This window comes from Cnephaeus nilssonii (assembly GCF_951640355.1).
Source record: "Cnephaeus nilssonii genome assembly, chromosome: 10".
NCBI lineage: Eukaryota > Metazoa > Chordata > Mammalia > Chiroptera > Vespertilionidae > Cnephaeus > Cnephaeus nilssonii.
The window spans coordinates 29,310,657-29,337,682 of NC_137081.1; the positions used below are offsets into that span (position 1 = coordinate 29,310,657).

Genomic DNA, 27,026 nt, shown 5'->3' on the forward strand with positions numbered 1-27,026 from the left:
CATCTTTCTACAATAAGAAACTGATCCATTTGGAGGTTTCCTCATCTTGTAAGCCTACCTGGGATTTATCTTGTTCAAGTCTTTTCTTCTGTCTGACAACGTCTTCTAGGTGATACACTGATCTGGCTACCACTGGGTCAATGTCAAACAAATCGTGTGACGTCAGTGAAGTTTCTTGCCGTAGCATCCACTTATAAAAGGGTAAGCCAAGGGGAAGGTCCACCTGAAAGGGAATATGCAAAATATTTTAACAGTCACAGCTTCTAGAATTGTCTCAATTCTATAACTGACATGTCAAAAGGTCATTTAAATAAGTCAAATAATCCTCAGGGGAAAACCGTATTAAGGACTATTTATCTCATTATATGAAACAGTCCCCATTTAAATTCAATCTGGGGCCCTGATATTATGAAATTTTAAAAATACTTAAGTACTCCATTTAAACAATGACCCTAATAAAATAATTTTTCAATGATGGACATATAGTCTCCATAAGGGCTCAATATCAAGCGATGTTTAGAGGAAAGAGTTAAAAGAACCAACTGATTATTAAAAGAAAAGAAAATGGAACTTCTATAATAACTGGTGAACAGACCATTCTTCAGTTACAGTGAAATTGTAAGCTTGTGAATTTGACATCAGATGAAAATGTCTTCTACATACAGAGAAAAGTATCTTATAAAATGTGAGAAGAGGAAATGGAGGAAAGTCTAGAAATATTCAAAACTCTGTGAATACTGATTTTCTTGGATTATCGTCATTCTAGCTCTCTAATGGCAAATTATTGTAAGTTTAATTACATACTCATGCTTTCCTACTGAACTAAAACTATGATATCAAATACTTAAGAAATATATCATTAAAACCATGCCTGATTCTAAGCCTCTGCTTCTAACAGAACATGGACCACAGACTGGCATTTGGGCATCACCTGGGAGCTGGTATGAGAATGTAGAATCTTGGGCCTCAACCTTGAACTACTGAATCAGAATTGGCTTTTGTAACAAAATCCCCAAGTAATTCATATGCACATTAAAGTTTGTATAGCACTGTTTTAAAATACAGCATTAAGCACATGGGACTAGGCACTTTCATATAACACAGGCACACAAAAATTTATAGAAAAGCAAATAAACTTACCAATCTGAAATCCATAATAGCCTTGGCCATTAATTTTCCTAAGAAGCGAAACTTCATCTTAACCTTTGCAATATGAGCTGGCTTTGCTGTCCTACCAAAGGGAAGTGCAAACAGGCCCTGGAGGTTTTGAATATACTTGGTCCCTTCTTGGCTTCCTGTAAATGAGCAAGTGACCAAACTTTACATGCTCTCTCCCAAAACAAGACAAAACAAAAACTGGTAATCCGAACATTTAAGGAAGTCAATATTCACAAAATAAGATTAATTAAGTCCTCTAGAGCTGGAAGGGCCTCCCTTAATGGATAAATAAGAAAAAGGCTAAGGCCTGCCCTCCAGGGCCAGCCCGAGGCTCAGGTAACCAGGACCAGCTGAGGCTTGCGCTGCCAGCAGTGGGAGTAGCAGAGGTGTGATGGGTTGCCTCCTGCCCCTGAGGGCTCCTGGACTGTGAGAGGGGGCAGGCCAGGCTGAGGGAACCCCCCTCCAGTGCATGAATTTTCATGCATTGGGCCTCTAGTATTTAATGAATTGTAAGGACCCTTTACCTGATCTGAATAACACAAATTGACAGACTCAGATTAATATTACCTTTTGGATTACTAAGAGTAACTTCTTCACCTCTCCAAAGACCCAAGTCAGCTCTCTGTAGTTCCTGAGATACAAGTGCATAAAACTCCAGTGTAGGCCCAAGACCTGTACCAACCTACAGAAGAATAAAAGTAGAACAATTTCAAATTTTAGAATTTGCACTGTCCCTTTTTTTAACCTGCAAACCTCTTGGCAATGTGGATACTAACAGGCAATATCTATCAGGATGCAATAGAGATTATTTCTCCAGCTGTCCTGACTTTATTTCTTTAGTCTTGATCATCTAGAATAAGAGCTAGCAACCCTTTCTAATTTCCTACTCCTATATATGGCCACAACTTAGCCTCAGAGAGTACATTAGTGCTTGTTAAGCCCATGGTGCACTGGGATGTTCTGAGAGCTGTTTAACATGCACATGTGGGGGGTGGGCATGTCCTGAAGACTCTGATTTAATGGGCGGGTCATTTCAAGCCTGGGCATTGGTATCTTGAAACAAGCTCCTAAGAACCTATATGGTCTGAACTTACCCTCACGGACTAAGGCATGGTCTGCATATGGCTGTCTCCCATTCTCTCTTTGGTGAATGGTAACTCTGAAACCAGCTCAAATGTCACCTCCTCAGGAAAAGCCTCCTTATCTGCCCAGTTACTTTGCTCCTTTCCTTAGGACTTACATTTCAGCTACTAAGTACTTATCATATTACACTGTCAGCATTTCATTATATGCCTGTATATCCCACCCAAGGGTAACTTTAACCAGTTAACTGCCACGATATTTTGATTAAAAAAGGTCCGCTGCTTGCGTCTATAGACGCTTATGGTGTACAAATGGTTAATTCACTTCTGTATCCGCTATAGTGCCCGAGCACACACTAGCCTTTAACAGAGGTTTGTTAAATAAACACAAATAAGGGGAGGTCTGATTCCATACCAGCACACACTGGGCTAACTTACCCTCAGGGAGTACACCAGTGCTTTTCAAGCCCATGGTGCACTGAGATCTCCTGAGAGCTGTTTAACATGCACATGGGGGTAGGCGCATGCTGAAGACACTGATTTAATAGGTGGGTCTTGTTTTGATCCTGGACACTGGTATCTTAAGAGATACTTGTACAGCCAGCTGTGAATGAAAACGCTTCCTTCATGAGATACGTGAGCCTGAGGCAATGGTCAGCCTAGATGTTCCTTCATGTTCTATCAAGGTCCTACCAGCTCAGACAATAAGCTAGATATGCAACTAAGAACAAGTTAATACCAAAGTCTATAGGCTAAATCTAGCCACTGTCCTGTCAAGAAGGCTGTATTTCATGTGTACAGTATTTGCAACTAATGGGCACTATTTACCACTAGAGGCCCAGTGCACAAAATTCGTACATGGGTAGGGTCCCTAGGCCTGGCTGGCAATCAGGGCTGACCTGTGGGGTGACTGGCGTGGTGATCAGGGGCCCCTGCAGGCACCCGCTTTGCCTGGCCTTGCACTGCCTGCCCCATCTCCCTCTGCCACTGCCGGTCAGGGCCTGCTCCTGCATTGAGCATCTGCCCCCCTGGTGGTCAGTGTGCGTCATAGTGACTGGTAGTTCTGCCACTTGGTCGATTTGCATATAAGGCTTTCATTATATAGGATTATCACAGTTACTTTTAAAAAGTATCCATACTAGCTTAAAAGATTAGGTGCAGTCCACCAAAGGTTTAACTCAACTTTCCAAACAGTGATCTGTTGGAACCTGGTGACGTGTTCCTAATCCATCCCATCCCTTTGTTAGTTTTCCATAGCAGTGAAGGGCATCAGCATTCAGCCCACACTCCAACCCAAACCTGGGAGCCATCTGTGGCTCTTCTCAGTCTTACTCTCTACATTGCAACCAATCATTAAACACTAAGCCTGCCCCACCTTCACAACATATTCTAAACTGTTATCACCAGTATCTCTTGTCTGGTCTCTGTACCAGCATTCTTGGCATCTCACAGTCTATCCTCACAGTGCTAAGAGATAGCCTTAGAAAACATAGTTTTGTATCATTCTTTCCACACCCTCTGAGGCTTCCCGTCTCACTCAAAGCAAAAGCTCAGGTAAAAAAAACTGCCCACATGTCCTATGATCCCTCCTCCCACCCTGCAGCCACAGTCATTTGCCACCAAAGGAATGTTGCCTCAGGGCTTTTGCATGTCTGTTCTTTCGCTAGAGAAGTTCTTCTGCTCAAATGTCACCTTAGAACACCCTGTCCCCTCCCCATCATGCTCCATCTTCCTATTTTCCTTTCTTTTTCTTCATCTCATAGCCGTTAATATGTATGTGTGTGTGCGTATGGACCTCCCCAAACTAAAAGAAAAGCCCCATGACGGTAGGGACTTTGTACATTTTGTTCTCCACTGGGCCTTGGAGGAAAGGAAAGAGGGGAAAGAGGAGAGAGAAGCAAGAGAGAAATGAATAAAACTGCAGTAATACCTGATACCCACAAGATGGTGCTTTAAAGTCAGTTCTTTCTCCCTTTAGCATACTACTCCTATGCTAAGTAGAAATCACAGATCAAAACAGTTTATTTCCTTCATTCAAATACTGTTATTTCCATAGGCAAAACAGACAACTTAAAACATTAAATGACATGAAACATTCAAATGTACATCAACTGGTGATGAAACATACTATGAATGGTCTACTACTATTACTCAGCAATAAAAGGAAACAATAGCATGGCTGACTCTCAAAAGCCTTATACTAAGTGAGAGAAGAGTAACAAAAATGGTTACACGCTGTATAATTTCATATATTATGATACTGTAAAAAAGGACAAAACGACAGGGGCAGAAAACAGATCAAAGGCTGCCAGGGACAGGGGACGGAGAGCAGGCAAAGACTGTAAAGCAGTCTAAGAGAATGTTTTGTGGTGGTGGTTGGATTTTTTTTCTTTATCATGATGTGGTAGTGATTACAGACTGTATACTATATGTCAACTCTTACAACTGTGCATCCTAAAAGTGTACATTTATTATACACAAATAATATCTTAGTAAATCAGTTTTTTTAAAAAATTTCGATGTCAGATAATTCCCAATTGTCTTTTAGAATTTCACAGGACCAAGAAACTCTAATGACACCTTATCAAGGACACAAATCATGCTCAAAACTGTCTCAACTCAAAAGCTCACCTCATTTTCATACTGAATTTCTAACATGGCCCGTGAACTGCCAAGATCCTGCATCACAGACTCGGCTTGTTTCAGCAGCTCTTCTCTGTTCACAGTACGCTACAAAATAAAGTACAAAAGTGAGGAAAATAAGCACACATTACACTTTAATAAATAGGTGCTGTTTCTTGAAGTGCAAAAAAATTAACTCAATTGCTAAAAATTTATTTTTATTTTTTGCAAAGCATCCCTCAGAAAAGGTTAAGAAGCAGCTGCATTGCTATAAACATGGACAGCATTCCTGGCATACATACATGAAGTTAGATTTAAGTGTAATTTTTATCTTGAGGCCATGGCAAGTTCAGGAAATTCAAGTTGGAAAAGGATCTCTGAAACACTGCCAAACATCAAAGCAATTCAGGGCTGCAGTAACTTAACATATCCCTGGGTGCACTAATAGGCAGATGATGAAGAAATAGGAATGGAGGTGATAGGTGAGCTGGAAACCCTACTACTGGCTCTGACCTGAAGAGATCTAACGAAGTCTACTGCAAACATTTACTAATGAGATTCATGAGGACCAGGAAGGTCTTGGCAGATCTCCAAAGTCTACCAGCACAATCCTAATGACACATATCAAGATATGAGTAGCGAGTGCTAAAAGGCAGTGTATTGGCATAAGTGTAGGACTGGGTCTCAGATGCAAATGGCTTAGAGCTGTGTGTTTTAGGGCTATGAGTATGGAGCTGGATTAGAAGCACAGGAAGATAAAGTCAGCAACACAGGGGGCTAACTGGTCTATGGACATGAAATGTATCAAGGATTTTGTTTCAGTCTCTTCTAATTGGAGTAATTTGCTAAGGGAATAAAGTAGAGCTGATTAATTCTACCTACTGAGTAAGGGATCAATCCTATATAATAAAAGGCCAATATGCAAATTGACTGAATGGCGGAATGACAGGTCACTATGATGTGCACTGACCACCAGGGGGCAGACGTTCACGGAGGAGCCGCCCCCGGTGGTCAGTGTGCTCCCACAGGGGGAGTGCTGCTCAGCCATAAGCTGGGCTCTTGGCTGGCGAGCGCAGCAGTGGTGGTGGCGGAAGCCTCTCCCGCCTCTGCGGCAGTGCTAAGGATGTTGGACTACTGGCTTAGTCTGAGGGCTCCCGGACTGTGAGAGGGCGCAGGCTGGGCTGAGGAACCCCCTCCCCCTGAGTGCACGAATTGCGTGCACCAGGCCTCTAGTTATAAAAATAAAAGCCTAATATGTTAAGTGTCTGACCATTCGTTTGACCATTTAACCAGTCACTGTGACATGCACTGATGGGGGTGGGGGGGGGCACACGCTCCGACAAGTAGGTTAGCTTGCTGCTGGAGTCCAGCTGATCGGGACTGGGCAAGACGGGCTTGACACGTCCTGCAGCCCTCCCATGGTCTCTCCCTGGCCCTGATTGATGGTGCACTAGTGGGGTCCCTCAGCCTGACCTGTACCCTCTCGCAATCTGGGACCCTTCAGGGGATGTCAGAGAGCTGGTTTCAGCCCAATCCCTGCAGGCCAGGCCGAGGGATCCCACCGGAGCACAAATCCATGCACCAGGCCTCCAGTCAATTATAAAAGGGGGGCTAATTTGAGTTCCTAATTTAGAAAGGAAGAAAGACTCATTAAGAAAAGACAAGATATTTCCTTGGCACAAGAGTTATGAAGACTAAAAGATAAAAGAATTATAGAAATTATTTCAGAAACTGAGAAAAAGAACTCTAACTGGAGAATGAAAAAGAATCATAGATAGCACAGTTCCAAGAGACTTATAGGAAAATATGGCTAAACGATGATAATAAAAGATAAGCAAAGAGATGACTGTGACAAAGGCAGCCCTCTAAACCAATAGGCATAATTAGATGTACCGTATTTCTAGTTTTCCCATTATTTTGAAAAGCTCAGTTTGATTTATTTTTAAAAATTTGGGGGAGAAACTTACCTTTTTTCTATCCAATCTAGGTGCAACTCTGCTATCTTGAGAATCAGACTGGTTGATTTCTGGGTTGGTATCAAGTAATCTTTGCATTGCTCGGTCCCGATCAAATGCAGTTACATAAAAAAGCATTTGCCGGGTATCAAAAGGGAAGAAAAATGGGCTGTAAAAAGATGCGATATAAATTTATTATCTGAATTAGAATCAGAAACCATAAAAAATCCCTGTATTAGAAACAAGTTTTAATATGATACAGAATAATTGTAAATATGACCAATAAAAATGGTCTAAGTAGCAGAAACCGGTTTGGCTCAGTGGATAGAGCGTCGGCCTGCGGACTGAAAGGTCCCAGGTTCGATTCCGGTCAAGGGCATGTACCTTGGTTGTGGGCACATCCCCAGTAGGGGGTGTGCAAGAGGCAGCTGATCGATGTTTCTTTATCATCGATGTTTCTAACTCTCTATCCCTCTCTCTTCCTCTCTGTGAAAAATCAATAAAATATATATTAAAAAAAAATGGTCTAAGTAAACTAATTTTGAAGAATTTCCTTAGTTGTTGTATGAAATTTGTTGTGATCACATAATAATGCATTAAGTAGCCTTTCACTGTGAAATCTGAAATTCAACCATTAAAATTCTATGTTTGAAATCAAGTCTATTCAAAATTGTCTATAATATACCCAAAGACCTTTAGGAAGTATAACATGACTAGTGAAAGCTCAATTTTAAAATCTGATCACCACTTCACAAGGTTAATAACCTACCCCCCAGTGGTCAGCAAACCACGGCTCGCGAGCCACATGCGGCTCTTTGGCCCCTTGAGTGTGGCTCTTCCACAAAATACCAAGGCCTGGGCGAGTCTATTTTGAAGAAGTGGCGTTAGAAGAAGTTTCAGTTTAAAAAATTTGGCTCTCAAAAGAAATTTCAATCGTTGTACTGTTGATATTTGGCTCTGTTGACTAATGAGTTTGCTGACCACTGACCTACCCCATTCCACATATACACAAATGCTGGCTTTACTAGTTCATGATTTTCTTCTTAGCTTTGGCATTTCTGAGTCACTCAAAGATGCAAAAGGCAGCTGCAGTAACAGAGGTTCTACTGCCTCCTGATGTATGATTTTGATAGCTCTTAACACAGAGCTACCAGAGCACTTCCTGTGATGACCTGAATGTTTAGTATTTGTTTCTGTCCAATACAGGTAGCCATGTGAGCATGTGGCTAGTGTGACTAAAAACATTAATTTCTAATTTTATTTAATTTTAGTTAATCTAGATGTAAATAGCCACGTGTAGTTAGTGGCTACTATACCGACAATGCAGTTCTATAGTTTCCAAGAATATAGGTGTGGGCCCAAGCAGGATCAGAGAATCACTCAATTCCACCTTTGGAATCCGATTTTATTGTGCAGAGGATTTTTATCTCTTCAGTCAAATATCCTTGTGTACTTTCCTATTTCATATAGGCAGACATATACAATCAAGTAGACCTAGTACTAGTCCCAGCTTGCCTAGTCTGTCTGGATGCTAAAGCCACACTAGTAAGCAAGCTGTGATCAAATATGACAATGTTACTAAACACATTAAACAGGTTTACTAAACACTGTTTCTGTAACAAAATATAAAGACCAACACAATGATAACACTCCCAAGGCCACTATTATAGAAGTGGTAGTCTTACCAGGTTTTTCCTAGTTCAGTAAGCCATGTTGGGATGTTTCCTGTCATGATTACTAGAGGATCTTGAAGCTGCCTGTTTGCTTTTGCTGTCAACTTACTGTTATTAAATTCACCAGTTGGAATAATCTCCTTGCACATTGCATTCTGCAAAATGTTTAAGAAAAAAGTCAGTATGTAGTAAAACAGGACTATATTCACTATCTCTTCCTTCATCCCCAAATATGTATACAAAGTGCCCAGATTTCACTTGTTTCCAAAACACAATATACAGCTTCTCATTGTTGTTTCCTAACACAAATGAAGACTTTCTATAATGCATAGCTGAAACACCTCAACCCCCACATGCTATGAGTACTGGCTCAATCACTGATGTGGGAATTAATGCTTTATGCAAGGCCAACTCCTTCATTCTTCCCTACACTATATAAATATCAAAGGCCGCATTCAACTTTCACCCAACTCTTTACTTAATATACATCTTAACTTAGATAAATGAACTTTGGGTTAAATGTACAAAGAATTTTAACTATAATAAAAGTATGTTCAATTTTATGCTGTAGCTTAATTTAATCAATTCACAAGTCTGCCAAGAGAACGAATCTAAAAACTAGGCCAGGAAATAAAAGGGGAGAAGTTCCCACTGATGAGTACATTGTACTTCACTGGGCCAGGATCCCTGCATTTAGTTGAGTCACTGTTTCTGTTTCTAGTACAACAGGAAATTCATAAATCACTAGACAGAAACTATGAGATAACACGTAATGAATAACACATCATGGAAAACTTCAATAATACTCACATCATACAAGTAATACCAGTATCGACTGATGGCATGTAAAACTCTTAAAAGAAGAATCACATCTAACGATGGATCTTCAAATGTTATATTTTCAGGTGGTGTAGGTATGAGGTAAACTTCTAAAGGATTTGATACTGATGGGCACACTCCATCTAGGGGGCAAAAGATCAAAGTTAAGTGTTATAGTTAGAAAGGCCAAGCCAATGGAGCCAGTGCCATCTTATCATGCCTAAAATAGTACTTGTAGGTTAAGATTTAACGCTTGGATCTTATTGGTAGAGCATTGATAGCATGAACTTTTTTTAAAAATCTTATACATAAGTCATCCAGGTTTATGAAATTTACACTTTCCTTCCCATACCCAAATAAACATCATAAAGAAGAAAAACTAACTCGTTTGCATTTCTTTATACCAGAAATAATAATTAACGATAAAACAGCCAGAGAGGAGTAAAGACAAAATGTTTGAATTTAAATTCACTGTTATAGACACTGTCTGTATATTTCAGATTTGGTTATTTAATCCAAGGCTTAGGACAGGGTAGACTTTGATAGATTCCAAGCAGGAGTTGTGATTCCTCTGTTCTTAAATCTCACCAAGTAGCATGAAAATAAAAATAAATAAGTGAGGGATTGACACTGTTGCCATTTGCTTTAACCGAGCAAAAGAATTAAGAATCACAACACTATCATTGCATAAAAAAGGCAATCTTTATCACCATAAACAAAGAAACAAACATTTAAAAACAAAGACCTTTTTAAAAAGAACTTGGCTTTATGAAAAAAATAATTCCTACAATGCCCTTATTTATGTAAACCAGGAAAATTTCATCAACTGACACCAGTATTTGGAAATTCCTGATAAAGGGAGTCCCCATGGAATGAGAATGTGGACAAATGCTAAAGCATCCTATCTAATAAAAGAGTAATATACAAATTGGCCGTCGCTCCAAGACACAAGATGGATGCCCCCATGTGGACACAAGATGGATGCCCCCATGTGGACACAAGATGGCCGCCACAAGATGGCCGGCAGGGGAAGGCAGTTGTGGGCAATCAGGCCAGCAGAGGAGGGCAGTTGTGGGCGACCAGGCTGGCAAGGGAGGGCAGTTTAGGGGTTACTGGGCCAGGAGGGGAGGGCACTTGGGGGCAATCAGACCTGCAGGGGAGGGCAGCTAGGGGCAATCGGGCCAGCAGCGGAGCAGTTAGGCGTCTATCAGGCTGGCAGGGGAGTGGTTAGGGGGTAATCAGGCTGGCAGGCAGAAGCGGTTAGGGGCAATCAGGCAGGCAGGCAAGTGAGCGGTTGGGAGCCAGCAGTCCTGGATTGTGAGAGAGATGTCCGACTGTAGTGGGACATCCCTCAAGGGGTCCCAGATTGGAGAGGGTGCAAGCTGGGCTGAGGGACACACACACACACACACACACACACCCGTGCACAAATTTCGTGCACCGGGCCTCTAGTTACTCTCATATAAAAGAGAGGGGAAGGAAACCAGCAAAATTAAATAAGAAAATACTGTAAAGGAAAAGAAGTCATTTGGGAGATGCTATTACATATATTACACTCTATTGGCCATTATAATACCTGGCAAAATTTTTTATTCCTTTCTACATTAGTGGATTATGCTATCATAATGAATGCCAATAAAAATTAAGGGCCCATCTGCCAATTATCAGTCTCTTCTTTAGTGAATGTGTTATGTTACTGAATTTGTTCTAGCCTTCATGCAAACATAAGTTCTTCATGGAAAGAATATGAGTTTTTCCCAATTTTCTTACCAAATTTAATTTTGCAGATATTTACGTTTTCATGTTCTAGACTTTAAAGTCAAGGGTTCAATTAAAAGCCATCAAATGTTGGCAGTAACTTCATTTTTTTTTCTAAGTTATACTCAAAGATTTTACTACTACTGGATACAAATAAATCACTCCTTTAAAACCATGAAGACAGGAAGATACTGACCTATGGCAGTTTTCCCTTCATATTGCAACTTACCATGCCATAACTCATCGTGCTTTTTTGCATTTCTAGGGGAAGTTTTTGTTGGAGCTGTTTGGGCTCTTCCTCTTTTACCACCAACACAATCTTTATTACTTTCTTCATCCTCTCTCACGGGTTTGTACCTAAAGGGATGGGTATAGTTAAACCAAAAGCAGATATTAAAACTGCAAATTATTCCACAAGGCCAAAGTGCAAGCCACAGATACTAGAGTTACCAGAGAACTCTGTGAGATCTACCTTCTCTCTCTCTCCCTACTTACAGATTCAGAAAATTACCAATGGCACTGCTTCATAGAACACCAGCTTAGGAGTTCTGAGAAGAACAGCTCTCTTTAAATGTAAGTAGCAGACATTCACAAACAAGACAAAGTTGCATCTAAATGTTTCTCAAGATTAAGAGATGCCCCAATTCCTAATAGCTAAAGGAACATCATCTTACAAAAATATGTTTGTTTTATTTAAATACTGGAAATAAATCTAGAAAAGTAGATATATAAACTATGATTATATCCAAGAATACATTTTGTATTTAGTTGACTTAATGAGGAAGATAAATATACACACTCATGCACCCACATGCACTCACACACAAGATATTTGAAGTGGCTTTTAATGATGAAATGTAGGATTTAGGGTCCCCTCTTCTTATGAAAGTCAGCCATCAATTCCAAAATACACGAATAGTGTCGAAGTAGGTGAAAACAAACAAACATACAAAATCATTTTGAGATTTACCATATTGTATGAGTCTTCGTCCAAATACCAGCTCTTCCTAGAGGATTGCTCTCATCATCAGTGGATTCCCTTTCATCTTCAGCCTGTATACTGAACTGCCGTACTGCCTGATACACAGTCATGTTATACGGTAGCAAATGTTCTCCAATGTAAAATTGTAGCCTGTGTCTTACATTTCCTGAATTTAAGAACTGAGCAGCCTGAATGAAGCAAAACAAAATCTATTTAACCTATAGGCCCTGAACATTATACATGACAACATGGTGGGAATAGTACCTTACCAGAGATTCATCTATTTCCTCATCAGAGCCATCATCATCACTGTCTTCATCGTCTTCTCTTACTCTTCCATAACCTAAAAACCCAAGAAGGTTGTTAAACTCCTAGCAAATTTTACATGACAAAGAAAAGCCTGTATTTACGTTTAAGCTAATATAGTCTTAGAAAAACACTTTGATCTACAAAGCAGAAAGATGTAAGAAAAGTGTCAAATACAAAATGTCATTTCTACTATATTCCAACAAGAAAAATTAACTTATCACTCAAGTAAAGCAGTCAAACTCTACTACGTTGAACACATTTCTACATACTACACATAAAATAAATGACAGGAACACAAGTTCTTGATGCTAGGTTTTAATAGAAAAAGCAATAAGAAGGGAAATAATTTATAAACTCCTTAATTTTATCCCAAATGTACATATAAACACACAACATACATTATGAAGAGTACCTCTAACTACAAGGTATCTCTCAATCGCTTGTACCAAAGCCAGGGGGTCAATCTTGACAGGTCCACCCTTCCACTGCTTCACATTTGCACAGTCTGGATGTCTCTGTAACTGGCATTTTAACTGGTGTGTGTTGAAAAATTTTAAAGCCTGTGATCCTCTGTTAAGAGAAAAGCTCAAGATAATTTGTGAAAAAAAGTTATTCTATTATTTTCAAAATCAACAAAATTTAATTCAAATAAAAGCAAGATAATACAAACTCTGCATTTTCTTAAGGCACAAAATAAACACTTACCAGCAATTCAAGTAATTTATTATAAAATGACAAATAAAATAATGTCCACTATAAAATCACTTTTAAAACTTTACTGTTTCCCTAACTGGTTTGGGTCAGTGGATAGAGCATCGGCCTGCAGACTGAAAGGTCCCAGGTTTGATTCTGGTCAAGGGCATGTACCTTGGTTGCGGGCACATCCCCAGTAAGGGATGTGCAGGAGGCAGCTGATCGACGTTTCTCTCTCACTGATGTTTCTAACTCTCTATCCCTCTCCCTTCCTCTCTGTAAAAAATTAATAAAATATATTTTTTAAAAACTTTACTGTTGGCACACAAACTTATATTAGTTTCAGGTGTACAAACTTTGCTATATTCTTTTGAATGAAGTGGTTCAATAGCTACACCAGTCTAAATCTGCTCATTTCAGTAAAGGGCTGGCAGGAGTAAGATGACAGACAAGCTTAAAATATGGTTATCTACGAGGTTTCATAAATCATGTAAATAGCGGTTATGGGAAAGAATATTCTAGTATATTTATATATACATATGTACATACTTATTTATACAAATTTGGGTAAAAATGAAAAGCTTCATGGTTTTCTCAGCATAGTGGAAAATGTCCCCTCATTTTACAAAATACTCCAGTATAGCATAATGATCAAAACTGATTATCAGCCCTAGCCGGTTTGGCTTAGTGGATGGAGTGTCGGTCCGTGGAATGAAGGGTCCTGGGTTCGATTCTCGTCAGGGGCCCGTGCCTGGGTTGTGGGTTCAATCCCCAGTGGGGGTCGAACGGGAGGCATCCAATCCATGATTCTCTCTCATCATGGATGTTTCTATTTCTCTCCCTCTCCCTTCCTCTCTGAAATCAATAAAAAATAAATAAAATAAAAACCTGAATATTATACTCTACATTAAATTTCAAGGGAGAAAAAAAACACCTAGTCCACATTGATCAATTAATCTACTCAAGATGCATAGTTTTAATTCAATCAAAATTTTGAATGTTTTAAAAACACACTAGATTGTGTATTTTAAGGATTAAAAAAAAAAACTAACTTATTTACCAGGCTTCTAGTTATAATATTCTAGGGAGCTTATAACTTCATATAAAAAAAACAATTAACTCCTACAATAAATTCTTTCTACAGCATCTCATTGAGTCCTATAAAACTACTGTGTTATTGAAAACACAAGTTTTATTTAAAACAGCAAAACTTCAAAATAAACACTTACTTGTTAAAACCCACCACAATACAAAGTTATAAGCACTTACAACACATATAAAAATCACACTACTGCACAGAAACGAAAATGTTTTATTTTCCATATCCACAAAATTCTTGAAGAAAAGCATTATAAAGTATGTCAATTTACGGAAAACAGATTGCAAATTGCCAATAGTGACTGGGCTATATATTTTTAAACCACTATGTTTAAGAAACAGTGTGATTTTAAAGATAAACAGTATTTTATTTACTTTTTAAGACTATTCAATTTATTCAGTAATTATAGCTAAATGTTCTTTAGGCAGATGAAGATGTTATCAGACCTCTTGCCACTTTACCTCAACAAGATTAATTAAGCACAGTCAAAGGAAAAGGGCACACTCAGGCAATGATCCTTACCTGCCTCCTGTCCCATTCCCACTGGGAAAGTCATGCACTTTGACTGGAAACTGTTCCATCTGGCTGAGGCAGTTGTTCATTTTGTGTACTAATGCCAGCAAAGGTGCATTACCGACTGGTTCTACTCTTCCAATGGGCTCTTCTCCAGGAAGCTAAAGTTACAAATCAACCAATAGGTTAAACAAGGCCTCTTGAACAGGGAACACTCCTCAACAAGAAACTTCAATAGGCAGTTTTACAAAAGGAAACCATTCATCTATTTTCTTTTATTGTTTCATTTGGTGGCAAAATCTGACTCAGACATAGTTTTTAGTAGAAGTATTCATGCTTTGCCACAAAAATATTTACTGCATCTGGAGTGATATTTAGAACCTACTGGGGACATCAAGTAATATATGGTTCATGTATTATATTGTAGAACTCTTGAAACCCAGAAAGCCCCAAGGAATTTCAGAAAAGAGATGACACTTGTATAAAATATTAAGTATGGGAGAAAAGTACATCCAATATTGCTACACATCTTATGACTCTCTAATAAATAACTGTGCTTCAGGTAGCCCCACAAGTTAAAATAATATAAGCAATGCTCAAATCCCCACAAACTGGAAAGGCATAGGGTAAAGGAGTTTCGCTTACACACAGGAGAGCTATCCTTGGCCCTACTACACAGATGAGCCAGAGAAACTTCCCTAGAAATGCCTTGTCTTAAGCAGTTGTAAACTAGTTTCCAAGAATAGTTATTCTCTAGCTCTCAGCTACTGAAGGTAAAGAAAGGGGAGCTACTCTGAATTCTGGCCTTATAATCCACATTGTAAATATGACTAAGCACTTTTGAATGGAATTTTTTAATACAGATGGTCCCCAACCTAAGACAGTTTGACTCACATTTTTTCAACTTTACAATGGTGTGAGATTGACAAGAATTCAGTAGAAACCGTACTTTGAATTCTGATCTTTTTCCAGGGTAGTGACATGTGGTATGATACGCTCACATGATGCTGGTCAGTCATAGTGAGCTGCAGCTGCAGTCAGGCGCATGATTACGAGGATCAATAACTGATCTTCTACAATATACTGTGTTGCCAGTGTTTTGGGGATATTGCATTCTAAGCATGGTTAAGGTAGGCTAGGCTGAAGTATGACGTTCGGGCAGGGGTGAAACTATGATGTATTAAATAAATTTTTGACTTAAGATATTTGCAACTTATAATGGGTTAATTGGAATGTGACCACATCCTAAGTAAAGAAGCATCTGCTATGTTTTACATACAAAGTGGAAATATGTATGTCTACCTTATGGTTATAGCTACACTATGTCTATTGTAGCTAGCTAGATCATCTATCTATCTCAAACTCCAATAAGTTTGGAAACAAATATTGAGAATAAAATGCATTCACAGAGGAGAGACTACAGTTAATGGGTTGTCCTGCAGAAAAACCAAAGACTCAAGATACACTGACCATGGAAACTTTGGCACTGGCTTCATTAAACCACCATTGTTGTTTTACTGCTTACTTCATATATAAAAGACCAAGGAATCCAACTGTGTACAAGCAAACTAGGAACTTTACCTGAATATCTTGACCAAAATCTACTAGAAATTACTACTGGGATGAAAAGATACATAAGTGAACAGTCATTCTTATAATAAGATTCACACAAACATTATTAGATAACTTACTGGGGAAGAAAAAAACACATGAAGAAATCTCTTTAATCTGATCTCTCTGGTCACAGCATCCTTTTCACTTTTAGATGTTAAATACAGCAACAGCTGCTTCACAAATCCACTATGTTGGATTTCAAACGATGAAACATCTGACTCTGAGACTATGCTACGGATCTCTACAAGGCACTCAGCTCCACCATCCACCTGAAAGAGTTAGAAACAATATTTCTATATTAATTTCAATAGCCCTTACTGAATGCATAATTTACATTCCCCAAATGAAACTGAATGCATTCTTAATACCATAACAAAAAAAGGAAGGGGCCTGGTGCACTCTTGGTAGATCCTTGGAAAACATGCTATTACACACACATTCACAAAAGGTTAAATATTTCAAAACAAAAAACTAGTATTCATACTACCATAAAAAGAAAAACCTTCACAATTCAAAAACAACAATAATAACAAAGAGAATGAGAAGTCAAATTAATGAATAAAGAGCTATAATATAATGAAAAAATAAAAGAATACAAGGTAGGGCTTTAAACTAATACATTTAAAATATGAATAAAATGGTCAATTTCTTGAAAAACATGTACTACTCAAATTGTTCAAAGTACATTAAAAAAAGTGAAAAGATAAAGAATGAGATGAAATATAAAAGGTTAATAAACCTGAACCCTCTCCAACTACTATTAGAGAACCCAGGTGGAGGGGTTAAGGAGTGTCCTATCAACTCAAATACCTGTAAATTAAAGAGGTCTTAGAGATGTGTTTGAGAAATATTTCTTTTTTTTTTTTTTATTTTATTGATTTTTTACAGAGAGGAAGAGAGAGGGACAGAGAGCCAGAAACATCGATGAGAGAGAAACATCGATCAGCCGCCTCCTGCACACCCCCCACCGGGGACGTGCCCGCAACCAAGGCACATGCCCCTGACCGGAATCGAACCCGGGACCCCCGAGTCCGCAGGCCGACGCTCCATCCACTGAGCCAAACCGGTTTCGGCTGAGAAATATTTCTAAAGTCTCTTCATTTGTCAATAAGTATGGAAAATCACAAAAAAAGTCAAAGATGAGATTTCTAGTACATTTAATGATGAAATAAGCATAAAAGCAAGAGATAAGTTAAAGAATGTCAATGCTAATAGCACATACCTGGCTAAAAAGTCTATCTATAAAGATTAAATCCGCGGAAAGCTAGAGTTAAAAACAAGAAAAAAACAGCAAGACAGAGTGCTGGAAGATACTGAAAAGGGGGCAATAGGATGCACTGGATACAATACCTGGAGGTTGAGTTGTTCAGTTGCAGCACAAAGTCTCTGAAGGACATTCAGTGCAGGGTTGCTACCATCCATGTTTTCAGAACTGAAATAACGCTCAACAAATTTGTGTGCCTGCTCCTTAATCCAACCTTTAATTTTCTCTCTGCAAGAAGGAAAAGGAGATATAGCTCATTGTACACAGAAAGAATTTCGATTATAACTTCTGATCAAAGGTAAATAACTGCCACATATAAAACCTTTTTTGGCCCATGGTTTAGTCTAATAAATTCAGTACCTAGAGAAATGCCCACATGCATGAAGAGCAAACAAAGTTCTACTAGTAACTTCTAGGGACTCTACAAGGTAGCAGTTTCCTAGGCATTCAGCTGAAAGTGATTTTGCATGACTACTTTCTAAGGTACAGACATATTTGCATTCTCCTTTACTTGTGTTCTCTGGAGAGCTGAAATAGAGAACTATAGACCAGAAACAAGTACCTGGTTAGGTACATGATTAACTATAACAACTGATACCTTGCTGTCTAAATTACAAATTCAAATGGCTTCAGAAATATATTTGCTCTATTATTTTTACTAACTGAAACTCTGAAAAACAACTACTACCAACCAAACAAACCAATCAACCAAACAAAAAGAGCCTGTTTGTTTTCCAATGACATTTCACATTTTTAAATTTCTTACTTGAAGAAAAAGTAATCCTTTGTTGATACGCTACATCCAGAGCCAACAAAATAAAACAATTTTCAAGGATTTTAAAGACATAATTTTTAAAAGCCATAAACTGGTATAAACAAGGTTAGCTGGTAGTTTTCTAAGTTGCTAAAAAACCCTCTACTCTAAAATCCTTAAGTTCCATTGTAAAGGGAAGAGGTGGGGTGTCATAAAAATACATGTTTGCACACTCCCACAAAAAAGTCAATTTTCCAGTACCTCGAACAAAACTGAGAAACAGATTCCTTGGGGAACATAATTTGGTTTTGAACATACATGACTCCCAGCAGCTAGATCAAAGACAAGTATCACATGAGCTCACTTATATGTGGAATCTAATGAACAAAATAAACTAAAAAAATAGATCCAGAAACATGGAAGCATGCAACAGACTGAGGATCCTCAGAAGGAAGGGGCGGGCGGGCACAGGGAGGGAGGGTGGGGGTAGGGGGGGAGAGAAGAGATCAACCAAATAACTTATATGTCTGGTGCATGAATTCATGCAGAACTGGGGTCCCTCGGCCTGGCCTTCGGGGATAGGGCCGAAACCAGCTCTCCGACATTCCCCGAGGGCTCAGGGATTGTGAGTGGGCTCAGGCCAGGCCGAGGGATCCCACTGCTGTCCGATCGGGGCTGGGGAGGGATCACAGGAGGGCTCCAGGGCATGTCCGGCCTGTCTCGTCCAGTCCCGATTCGCAGACCCCAGCAGCAAGCTAACCTACCAGTTGCAGTGCCTGCCCTCTGGTGGTCAGTGCAGCGACTGGTCGAACAGTTGAACGAACAGTCAGACACTTAGCATATTAAGCTTTTATTAGATAGGACTAGAGGCCCGGTGCATGAAATTAGTGCACTGGGGGGGGGGGGTGTCCCTCAGCCCGGCCTGTGCCCTCTCACAGTCCAGAAGCCCTTGGGGGATGTCCGACTGATGGCTTAGGCCCGCTCCCCACTACCGAAGAGGCGGGTCAGACACCCTTACCGCTGCCAAAGAGGCGGGAGAGGCTCCAGCCATTGCTGCTGCGCTCACCAGCCGTGAGCCCGGCTTCTGGCTGAGTGGCACACCCCCCATGGGAGCGCACTGACCACCAGGGGGCAGCTCCTGCATTGAGCGTCTGCCACCTGGTGGTCAGTGCATGTCAAAGCGATGGTCATTCTGCCGTTTAGTCGATTTGCATATTAGCCTTTTATTATATAGGATTTATTATATAGGATAGGCATAACCCATGGACACAGACAATAGTAGGGTGAAGGCCTGGGGAGGGGATGAGAGTGGGAGAGGGAGTCAATGGGGAAAAAGAAAGGAATATCTGTAACACTTTAAACAATAAAGATAAAATTTTAAAAACAGGAAAAAAATACAAGTATTAAAAATCCATTTGATCTAGTGTGTTGTTTAGGATCGCTGTTTCCTTGTTGATTTTTTGTCTAGAAGATCTTTAAAATGTAACACTGGAACTCAAGACAAAGCCAGGCACAGGACTTAAAAACTGAGAAAATACTATATTCTTGAACTATGCCACTTCTGAGCACACATTAAAGGTCTGTGTCCAAGTTTCATCTCCATACAATAAATGTGCTGTTTTTCTAATCAAAGAATAGAATATAGATCTTCCCCACTTCACCTATTATTGGATATGGTGTCCTTTGAAGCAGCCCTGGCAAGACCACTGACTCCTGCAGTCCGTGCTGGTTCAATGTTGCTGTTGGACTGTGCACTTAACCTTCCCCATGTTTTTGGGTTCAAGCTTGCCAGGAAAGAAGATTTAGGTGACTGAGTAGTGGTGGGGCTTTTAGCTATGAAAAGAAGAGAGAATGATAGTTAAATCATTTTACAATAACTGATAAAAACCAACTGAATTTTTCCCTAACCGGTTTGGCTCAGTGGATAGAGCATCGGCCTGCAGACTCAAGGGTCCCAGGTTCAGTTCCAGTGAGGGGCATGTGCCTTGGCTGCGGGCACATCCCCAGTAGGAGGTGTGCAGGAGGCAGCTGATTGATGTTTCTCTCTCATCCTATGTTTCTAACTCTCTATCCCTCTCCCTTCTTCTCTGTAGAGAATCAATGAAGTATATTAAAAACAAAACAAACAAAAAACCAACTGAATTTTACGATTCCCGTTCTTTAATTTTTCAATATTTTTTATTTTAGAGGGAGGGAGAGAGGGGGAGAAAGAGAGAGAGAGGGAGGGAGAGCAATTGAATTTATTGTTCCACTTATTTATGCATTCATTGGTTGATTCTTAAATGTGCCCTGACAGATATCAAACCCACAATCTTGGTGTTTTGGGACTACATTCTAACCAACTCACCTACTCAGCCAGAGCAAGATGCTCATTCTTAATAGATTAGCCAAAAGAACTAAGAGCACTAGGTATTCAGGAGACTTCAAAACTATCAGCAGTTTTTTGTTTTGTGTTTTTTTAAAATATATGTTTACTGATTTGAGAGAGAAAGGGAGAGGAAGAGAGAAAGAAACATCAATGATGAGAGAGAATCATTGATCGGCTGCTTCCTTCACACCCCCTCTACTGGGAATCGAACTGTGACCTCCTGGTTGATAGAGGTCAACACTCAAACACTGAACCACACTGGCTGGGCTATCAACAGTTTTAATAGGATATTTAAACTCTATCTTTAACTACTACCATTTCCCTTTTACCTACCCATAGTTTAATCAAAGGAATTACCTTGATTGTCTACTTTGTCATCATCTCTTGGAGGTGAATACTTTGGCCTTCTTGGCCCTCGTTTTGGCAGTCGTTTTCTCTTTAGAACATCACTTAATCGACTATCACATGAAAAAACACGGGATAAGTTTAGCAATTACCATGATTTATTATCATCACTCATTGAAAAGCAAGCTAAAATGGCAGAAATAGGGAGTTAATAAATATTGCCATAACAGGGTATCTTCCATTTATGATTATTTAATGCTGACTCTGCGCCTGTCATGTTCTAGGGGTACACAACACAGAAAATAATTAGTTCAGAAAATAGCTAGCTGTTTAACTATATAAACTATTCAAAATAAAACCAAATAGAATACCTAATTCTGTGTTAAAATGTAGTGCATATAGAAAAGTACATAAAACAAGTATACAATGCAAAGAGCCAATATTAAAAAGAACTACGTAATCATAAACAAAAAAGAGTATGTTAAATCTGAGTATAATAATTCTTCCCTAACCTAAATGACAACAAGTATACAACTCTATTAATATTATAAAAATACTTTTAAATATTACCCAAAAAATTTCATGGTGTGCAATGGCAATAACATTCTAAATCAATGTATTTACAAATAGTTTAGTAATTTAAAAAATAACCACACAAAGTTACCTAAATAAGTCTAGCAAGTGATAGTACAAATAAATCTGTTTTGAATTAGAATGTATTAAACAGAATATACATAGCATTTGTGTGTTATTTTCACTATTCTTAACAACACTAGAAATAGTTTGAAATATCTCTTGGAATAACTAAGTTACATGCAACAGAAAAGATGAAAAAATATTCTGGTTCAGTTGGTCTGTGATTCAAACAAAATTGGAAAATTTGAAAAAATTCTTCCAACATCTGCCATGTCCATTGAAAACAAAACAGGACAAGTAAACTTTCAAAGAATAAACTTAATATGATTGAACAATTCCCCCTTTACAAATTGACATGAACTTTACATTTGAAACTGTATTAGAAGGGAATGGCACCACTTAAAACTCTGAATTTTAAGAGTCTTTTCTCTTTCTTTAGAATTATCAACTGTTAGAACCAATAATAATCAAGTCTAATTCCTTAATTTAAATGGCTCAGAAATACTGTATTTGTCTGAAATTTATCAGATTTCACCATGTACCTATGGTATCTCAGGCGCTACGCCTGTGCTGTAGAGTAAAACCCTGCATAACTTAAGGTTTACTGCAGCAGCTACAGGGAGAGAGTGGAGCTGGGGAGGAAGTAGGGAGGCAGGCAAGGATGTGAGGGGAAATGGAAGACAATTCCAACTTGAAAACAGGGAAGCGAGAGGGCCCCAGTATCCTCCAGATGCAATCTCCTTAAATTGGGCCCATAACATGGGTACCACCCAAGCTCAGGGGCTTCCTAAAGTGACAGCAATTGTGCCAGAGGTTCCAATCTGTGCCCCCAAGTCCCAGATTTGCCAAAATTCATATTTAAACTAAAGTAGACAACTGCCACCAGGTGGCGCCAAAAGCAGCTGGAATCCTGAATGGGCTAGTTTATCACTGGACAATGTTACCTTGCATTTTACAAGATTAAATTTTTAGAGCCCACTTACTATATATTTTAGCAAGATCTACTTTTCATCGTAAAAGGAGTAAAAAGGAGCATTACACCCTGAATACATCCTGAATTTCAGAATTGAGTTTGGTTCATCATGTACCACTCATAGAGCAATAATAAATTTCTAACATCAAAGAAACAAAAACATTTTTAGACTGTGATTCATTTCAACACAACAAAATTAAAACCAATACGAGGATCTGGTAATGTCCTTAATAACAGGATCTAAAAACGGATAAAGAGGGAAAAACAGAGAATTTTCTTTATGTATGCTGTATGTAACACAGTAAATAATTCAAGATTATTGAATCAGAAATGAGGGCTCAAGCCTACATCTGTAAAATAAGTATGTGACACTGTCATTTAATTTCTCTGAGCCTTAGTTCCCTTCTATATCAATGGAAATGGACCACGTATCTCTTGTGGTTCCCAAACATGACTCAATATACAGCATTTGCAAAAAATGTTCATTTTTCTTCTCATTCCCATTAAACATCTAACAAAATACAAATGAAAAAATATAGTGTGCATTCTCTCTAACAAATTATTCCCTGTGTGAGTCTCAGTCACCAGGGCAGAGTTAAAAGGCAAAGAGCACAGAAGTCACAACACGACTCCAACTTACCCTTGAGGGCTCAGATCTAAAGAATCATCTCTGCTGTGCTGCAAGCTGGGGGATCCCAAGTCAGCCACCGCGTTAGTGGCAGCCGTGGCTGTTCCACTGTTGACTGACGTTGTGGACCCCAAGGATCCTGACCCATTCGTACATGCCTTTGGTGGACTTGTCAGCAAAGACTCTGATTCTGCTAAGTGTTTTACTTGATGCATTACACCTACGTAGTAATAGGGATTAAAACAAGTCAGTTTTCATCAGGATCGCATCCCTGCCATTACTAAACCCATTAATGCTAACACTGATTTATAGGGAATGAATAAAAAGTACCTGGCAAATGGGTAGGGGGGTCTAGGTGCCAGGATTTACAACTTGACTCCATTTAGAAAAGTAGTAGGCAAATTCAAAATTAAAGAAAAATATTTGTATTTAATGTCTTCTAATATTCAAAACCCGACCACAGGAAATTTAATAGGGTCACAAGTAAAGTCCCACTAGAAATTTAAAATAAGTAATAATCAATTAGAGAAACAAAGTGCATCTGTGGGGCTAGATCAGAAAGGGAGTAAAGAACTACAATCATTAGTTAAATTCAAATGCTACAATGAGACAAACTCTCAGTAACACTGCTGCCAAAAGTAGAACACCAGCTATGGAAAGGTGAAGATTTTCACACACCCTTGGAAGTGTATAGGAAAGCTAAATAGTAACTTATATGGCAAGGGTTATATCCAGGCTAGGATCATGGGAAGATGTACATAGGGGATGGTCCAAGAACAACCAAAATTTTATGCAATGGTGTGTGTCTGAATGCATGTTCCCATATTCACATTTTTCTGCGGAAAGAGTCCAGAGCTTTCCATCAGATTCTTAAAAAAAAAAGAAAAAAAAAAAAAAAAAAGAAGATGTCCAAATTAATTTAAACTTCACGCATTCATTTCACAAATACTTGTGGCAGTCATATGCTAGACTCTGTGCTGGGTACTAAAGATATAGTATGGCACTTACTGACCAGTGGGAAAGACATAATTTGCAAGACATTACAAATAAAGAATAATCTGCTTAGAGGAAAAATATGGTGCTGTTGGAACACAAAGTAGGGGGATCTTACAGATATAAAGCAAGATCTTCATAAATAAGTGATATATAAGTGAAACCTCAAAGAATGGTGGACTTAGCCAGATGCAAAGCACTAGAAACAATCAAGATTCCCCAATAAACATGATGTATATGGTATTGGGGGAAGAAAATTCAATATAATGGCATAATTGATCATATCAAAGTAAAACAAAAATCACCCTGGAAAAAAGAATCTGATTCTGATATACTTCCAAATCAGAAAAGTGGAACTGAAAAGCAAACAACAAAAATATAGAACACCAAAAACACAATACAGATTGCAAAATACAGGATAACCTAAGGCTAAAAACAAAAACACATGCCAAATGTTTATGTGAGCACGGAAAACATCAATTTGTATATATACCTGATTTGTTAACTATAGACATTATCTCTGGAAAGTGAAGTGAGTCTACCTTCTATTTCATGTTAATATGTGGTGTTGGACTTTTTTGAAAACCTATCTTTATTTGAACAGAACTAAGTGGTGAAAACCTCTTCTGATTCAACACTATTACACTAGCATGTCTACTGCATTCTCAAGATGTGAATTAATATTAATCCAGCATAAGAAAAGGTGCTCAAAAAATGGGAAATAGATCATATGCTGAAAGAACCAGTATTGTTGGTAAGATAGAAGACAAAGCTAAAGATTACTTGAGGGGAAAATACCATTGTTTTCTGTACCCTCACATAACACCAAAGTATCCTAAAAGACCAAAAAAGCCATCAAGAGATTTCTGTTGATGACAAAGAACTTCTTTGAATATCTTGGCAGGTTTTAAAAGGATAAAACCTGAATGAGTGACACAGCTTCATCTATGAGGTCTTCAAAAAGAAAATGGAAAAGTATCATGTCTCCTGGGCTGATTTCAACATTCACATTCCTTTAAATTAGAGGACTGGACTAATTGCATTTGGAAGATTCCAATTGGAATATTGCCTTAAAATATTCCAGTAACTATACAATTTTAGAGCCCACTTACTATATATAAAATAATCCCTTTATAACTGTTCTTATCTACTGCTAAAATACTATTCAGACTAAAAAATTAATCATAAATGACATTACCTTCTCTTCTGAAGTAAACACTAAAAATATCAGGTAACTTCTGCATTAAGATTTCTGCCATCTGAAGGGCTCCAACTACTATCTTCAGGTCTTGACTTGATAGCATAGAAGCAATGTGGCTAAAAAAAAAAAAAAAAGAACACATTTGTACATAAAACATATCTGAATTTGGCAAGTATTTTTGGTCATACTACTTTAAATTGGGGAGCAAAATATTTTAATTAGGAAACCAGCCTACTAAAACAAAAACTTTTCTTAAAAGCTCAACTTTTGTTATTATAGTGTGTAATAATATTAAAGTGTGTGTAATATAAAACAAAGGGCTCAAGATACTGCAAATACACATTTTTTTCTATATTACATATACTTTAAAGATTTTAGAAATTACTTGCAGAAACTTGAATTTCTAAAATGTTTTCACTATTTTCATGAACACACCTTGAAACAGCATGATTTTTTAGGACGTCCTTTAGAAGTTCAGCATCAGCAAAATAAATTATCCTAAGAATTGCTCTAAGGCACTTATGTCTGACCGCAGGTCCTGCTGAGGAACTATACACTTCATAAAGAACACCAAATAACGTCTTAATAAAAGACTTAGCCAGTTCCGGATCCTCTTTCATAAGCTGTGCTCGAGCATCATCTTTCTTTAACTCTGAATATCCACCTGTTATAAAAAATGTTCAATCCTAGTTATAGATTTCAGAAACAAACAATATTTAAAGCATTCAAGCCTATGTAACTATTTGAAATGCTAAAACATTTCTAATTATAAAACAAATCAACCTATCTAATGTCATGAACTGGGGTCTAGAAAGATACCAAAGGGATCATGAAGACAAAATTTAGCCAGCTAGAAAAATTACTCACCCTTCTGGCCAGCTGAAGAGAACAAGGCACCTATGCCTATTATTTCACTAAGTATGTTCAACAAAATACTAGGATTATTTCAGCATAAAATAACTAAACCACCGATGAGAAATAAATAGTAAAGATTTAGTTAGAAAATACAGAAAAACAAGGTAATCTGTCACTTTGCTTAGAGGGAATAAGGTGTAGATAAAAGCTAACTGATGAAAAGTAAGCTCAAGACCAGGGGTTGGCAAAGAATGGTCCAAAGACCCAATCTTGCCCATCACCTATTTTTGTTAATAAAATTTTACTGGAACACAAACATGTAGATTTGCTAATATAACTATATATGCTGTTTTAGAGCTATTTTAGAGCTACAATAGCAGTGTTGAGTACAGGGACTATATAGTCTGCGAAGTTTAAAGTATTTACTATTTGGCCATTTTTAGAAAAAGTTTGCTGACCCTCTGCACTCTAAGCTAGTGCTTTAAAAGCAATGGACTAAATCCCTGAAATGAATAAATGTCAGAATTCTGGGGGGAGGGGAGGATCAGAGTTGTCTATTCTTCATTTGTTAAAAAAGAGAATTTTGGTGGAAATGTATAGAACCAAAGATTGGAAAAAACTAACCTGATGGGTGCGGGTGGATCAAAAGTTAGAACAGGGAAATAGAATCAGATAAAATCAAAACAACACACACACACACACACAAAAACCTACACAGTACAATTCTGATCA

General features: G+C 38.4%; 1 protein-coding gene across 18 annotated transcripts in view; it reads right to left on the reverse strand.

Annotated features, from left to right (window-relative positions):
* The window catches only part of TRIP12 (thyroid hormone receptor interactor 12), a 137,763-nt gene that overhangs the window by 11,327 nt on the left and 99,410 nt on the right, over nucleotides 1–27,026 (reverse strand). For 13 of the 18 annotated variants that reach the window (XM_079783034.1, XM_079783030.1, XM_079783032.1 and 10 more), the window contains 19 exons: nucleotides 25,875–26,103; nucleotides 25,437–25,555; nucleotides 23,258–23,465; nucleotides 21,021–21,121; nucleotides 19,957–20,128; nucleotides 17,628–17,769; nucleotides 16,355–16,546; nucleotides 14,673–14,824; nucleotides 12,771–12,943; nucleotides 12,319–12,392; nucleotides 12,038–12,237; nucleotides 11,297–11,424; nucleotides 9,301–9,452; nucleotides 8,503–8,645; nucleotides 6,830–6,986; nucleotides 4,872–4,970; nucleotides 1,726–1,840; nucleotides 1,141–1,295; nucleotides 59–223 (listed from right to left, as the gene is read on the reverse strand). In XM_079783034.1, the coding sequence (XP_079639160.1) occupies nucleotides 59–223; nucleotides 1,141–1,295; nucleotides 1,726–1,840; nucleotides 4,872–4,970; nucleotides 6,830–6,986; nucleotides 8,503–8,645; nucleotides 9,301–9,452; nucleotides 11,297–11,424; nucleotides 12,038–12,237; nucleotides 12,319–12,392; nucleotides 12,771–12,943; nucleotides 14,673–14,824; nucleotides 16,355–16,546; nucleotides 17,628–17,769; nucleotides 19,957–20,128; nucleotides 21,021–21,121; nucleotides 23,258–23,465; nucleotides 25,437–25,555; nucleotides 25,875–26,103 (2,876 nt within the window). The remainder of the gene's footprint in view (nucleotides 1–58; nucleotides 224–1,140; nucleotides 1,296–1,725; nucleotides 1,841–4,871; nucleotides 4,971–6,829; nucleotides 6,987–8,502; nucleotides 8,646–9,300; nucleotides 9,453–11,296; nucleotides 11,425–12,037; nucleotides 12,238–12,318; nucleotides 12,393–12,770; nucleotides 12,944–14,672; nucleotides 14,825–16,354; nucleotides 16,547–17,627; nucleotides 17,770–19,956; nucleotides 20,129–21,020; nucleotides 21,122–23,257; nucleotides 23,466–25,436; nucleotides 25,556–25,874; nucleotides 26,104–27,026) is intronic. The other 5 variants (XM_079783028.1, XM_079783036.1, XM_079783024.1 and 2 more) reach the window with 1 other exon arrangement.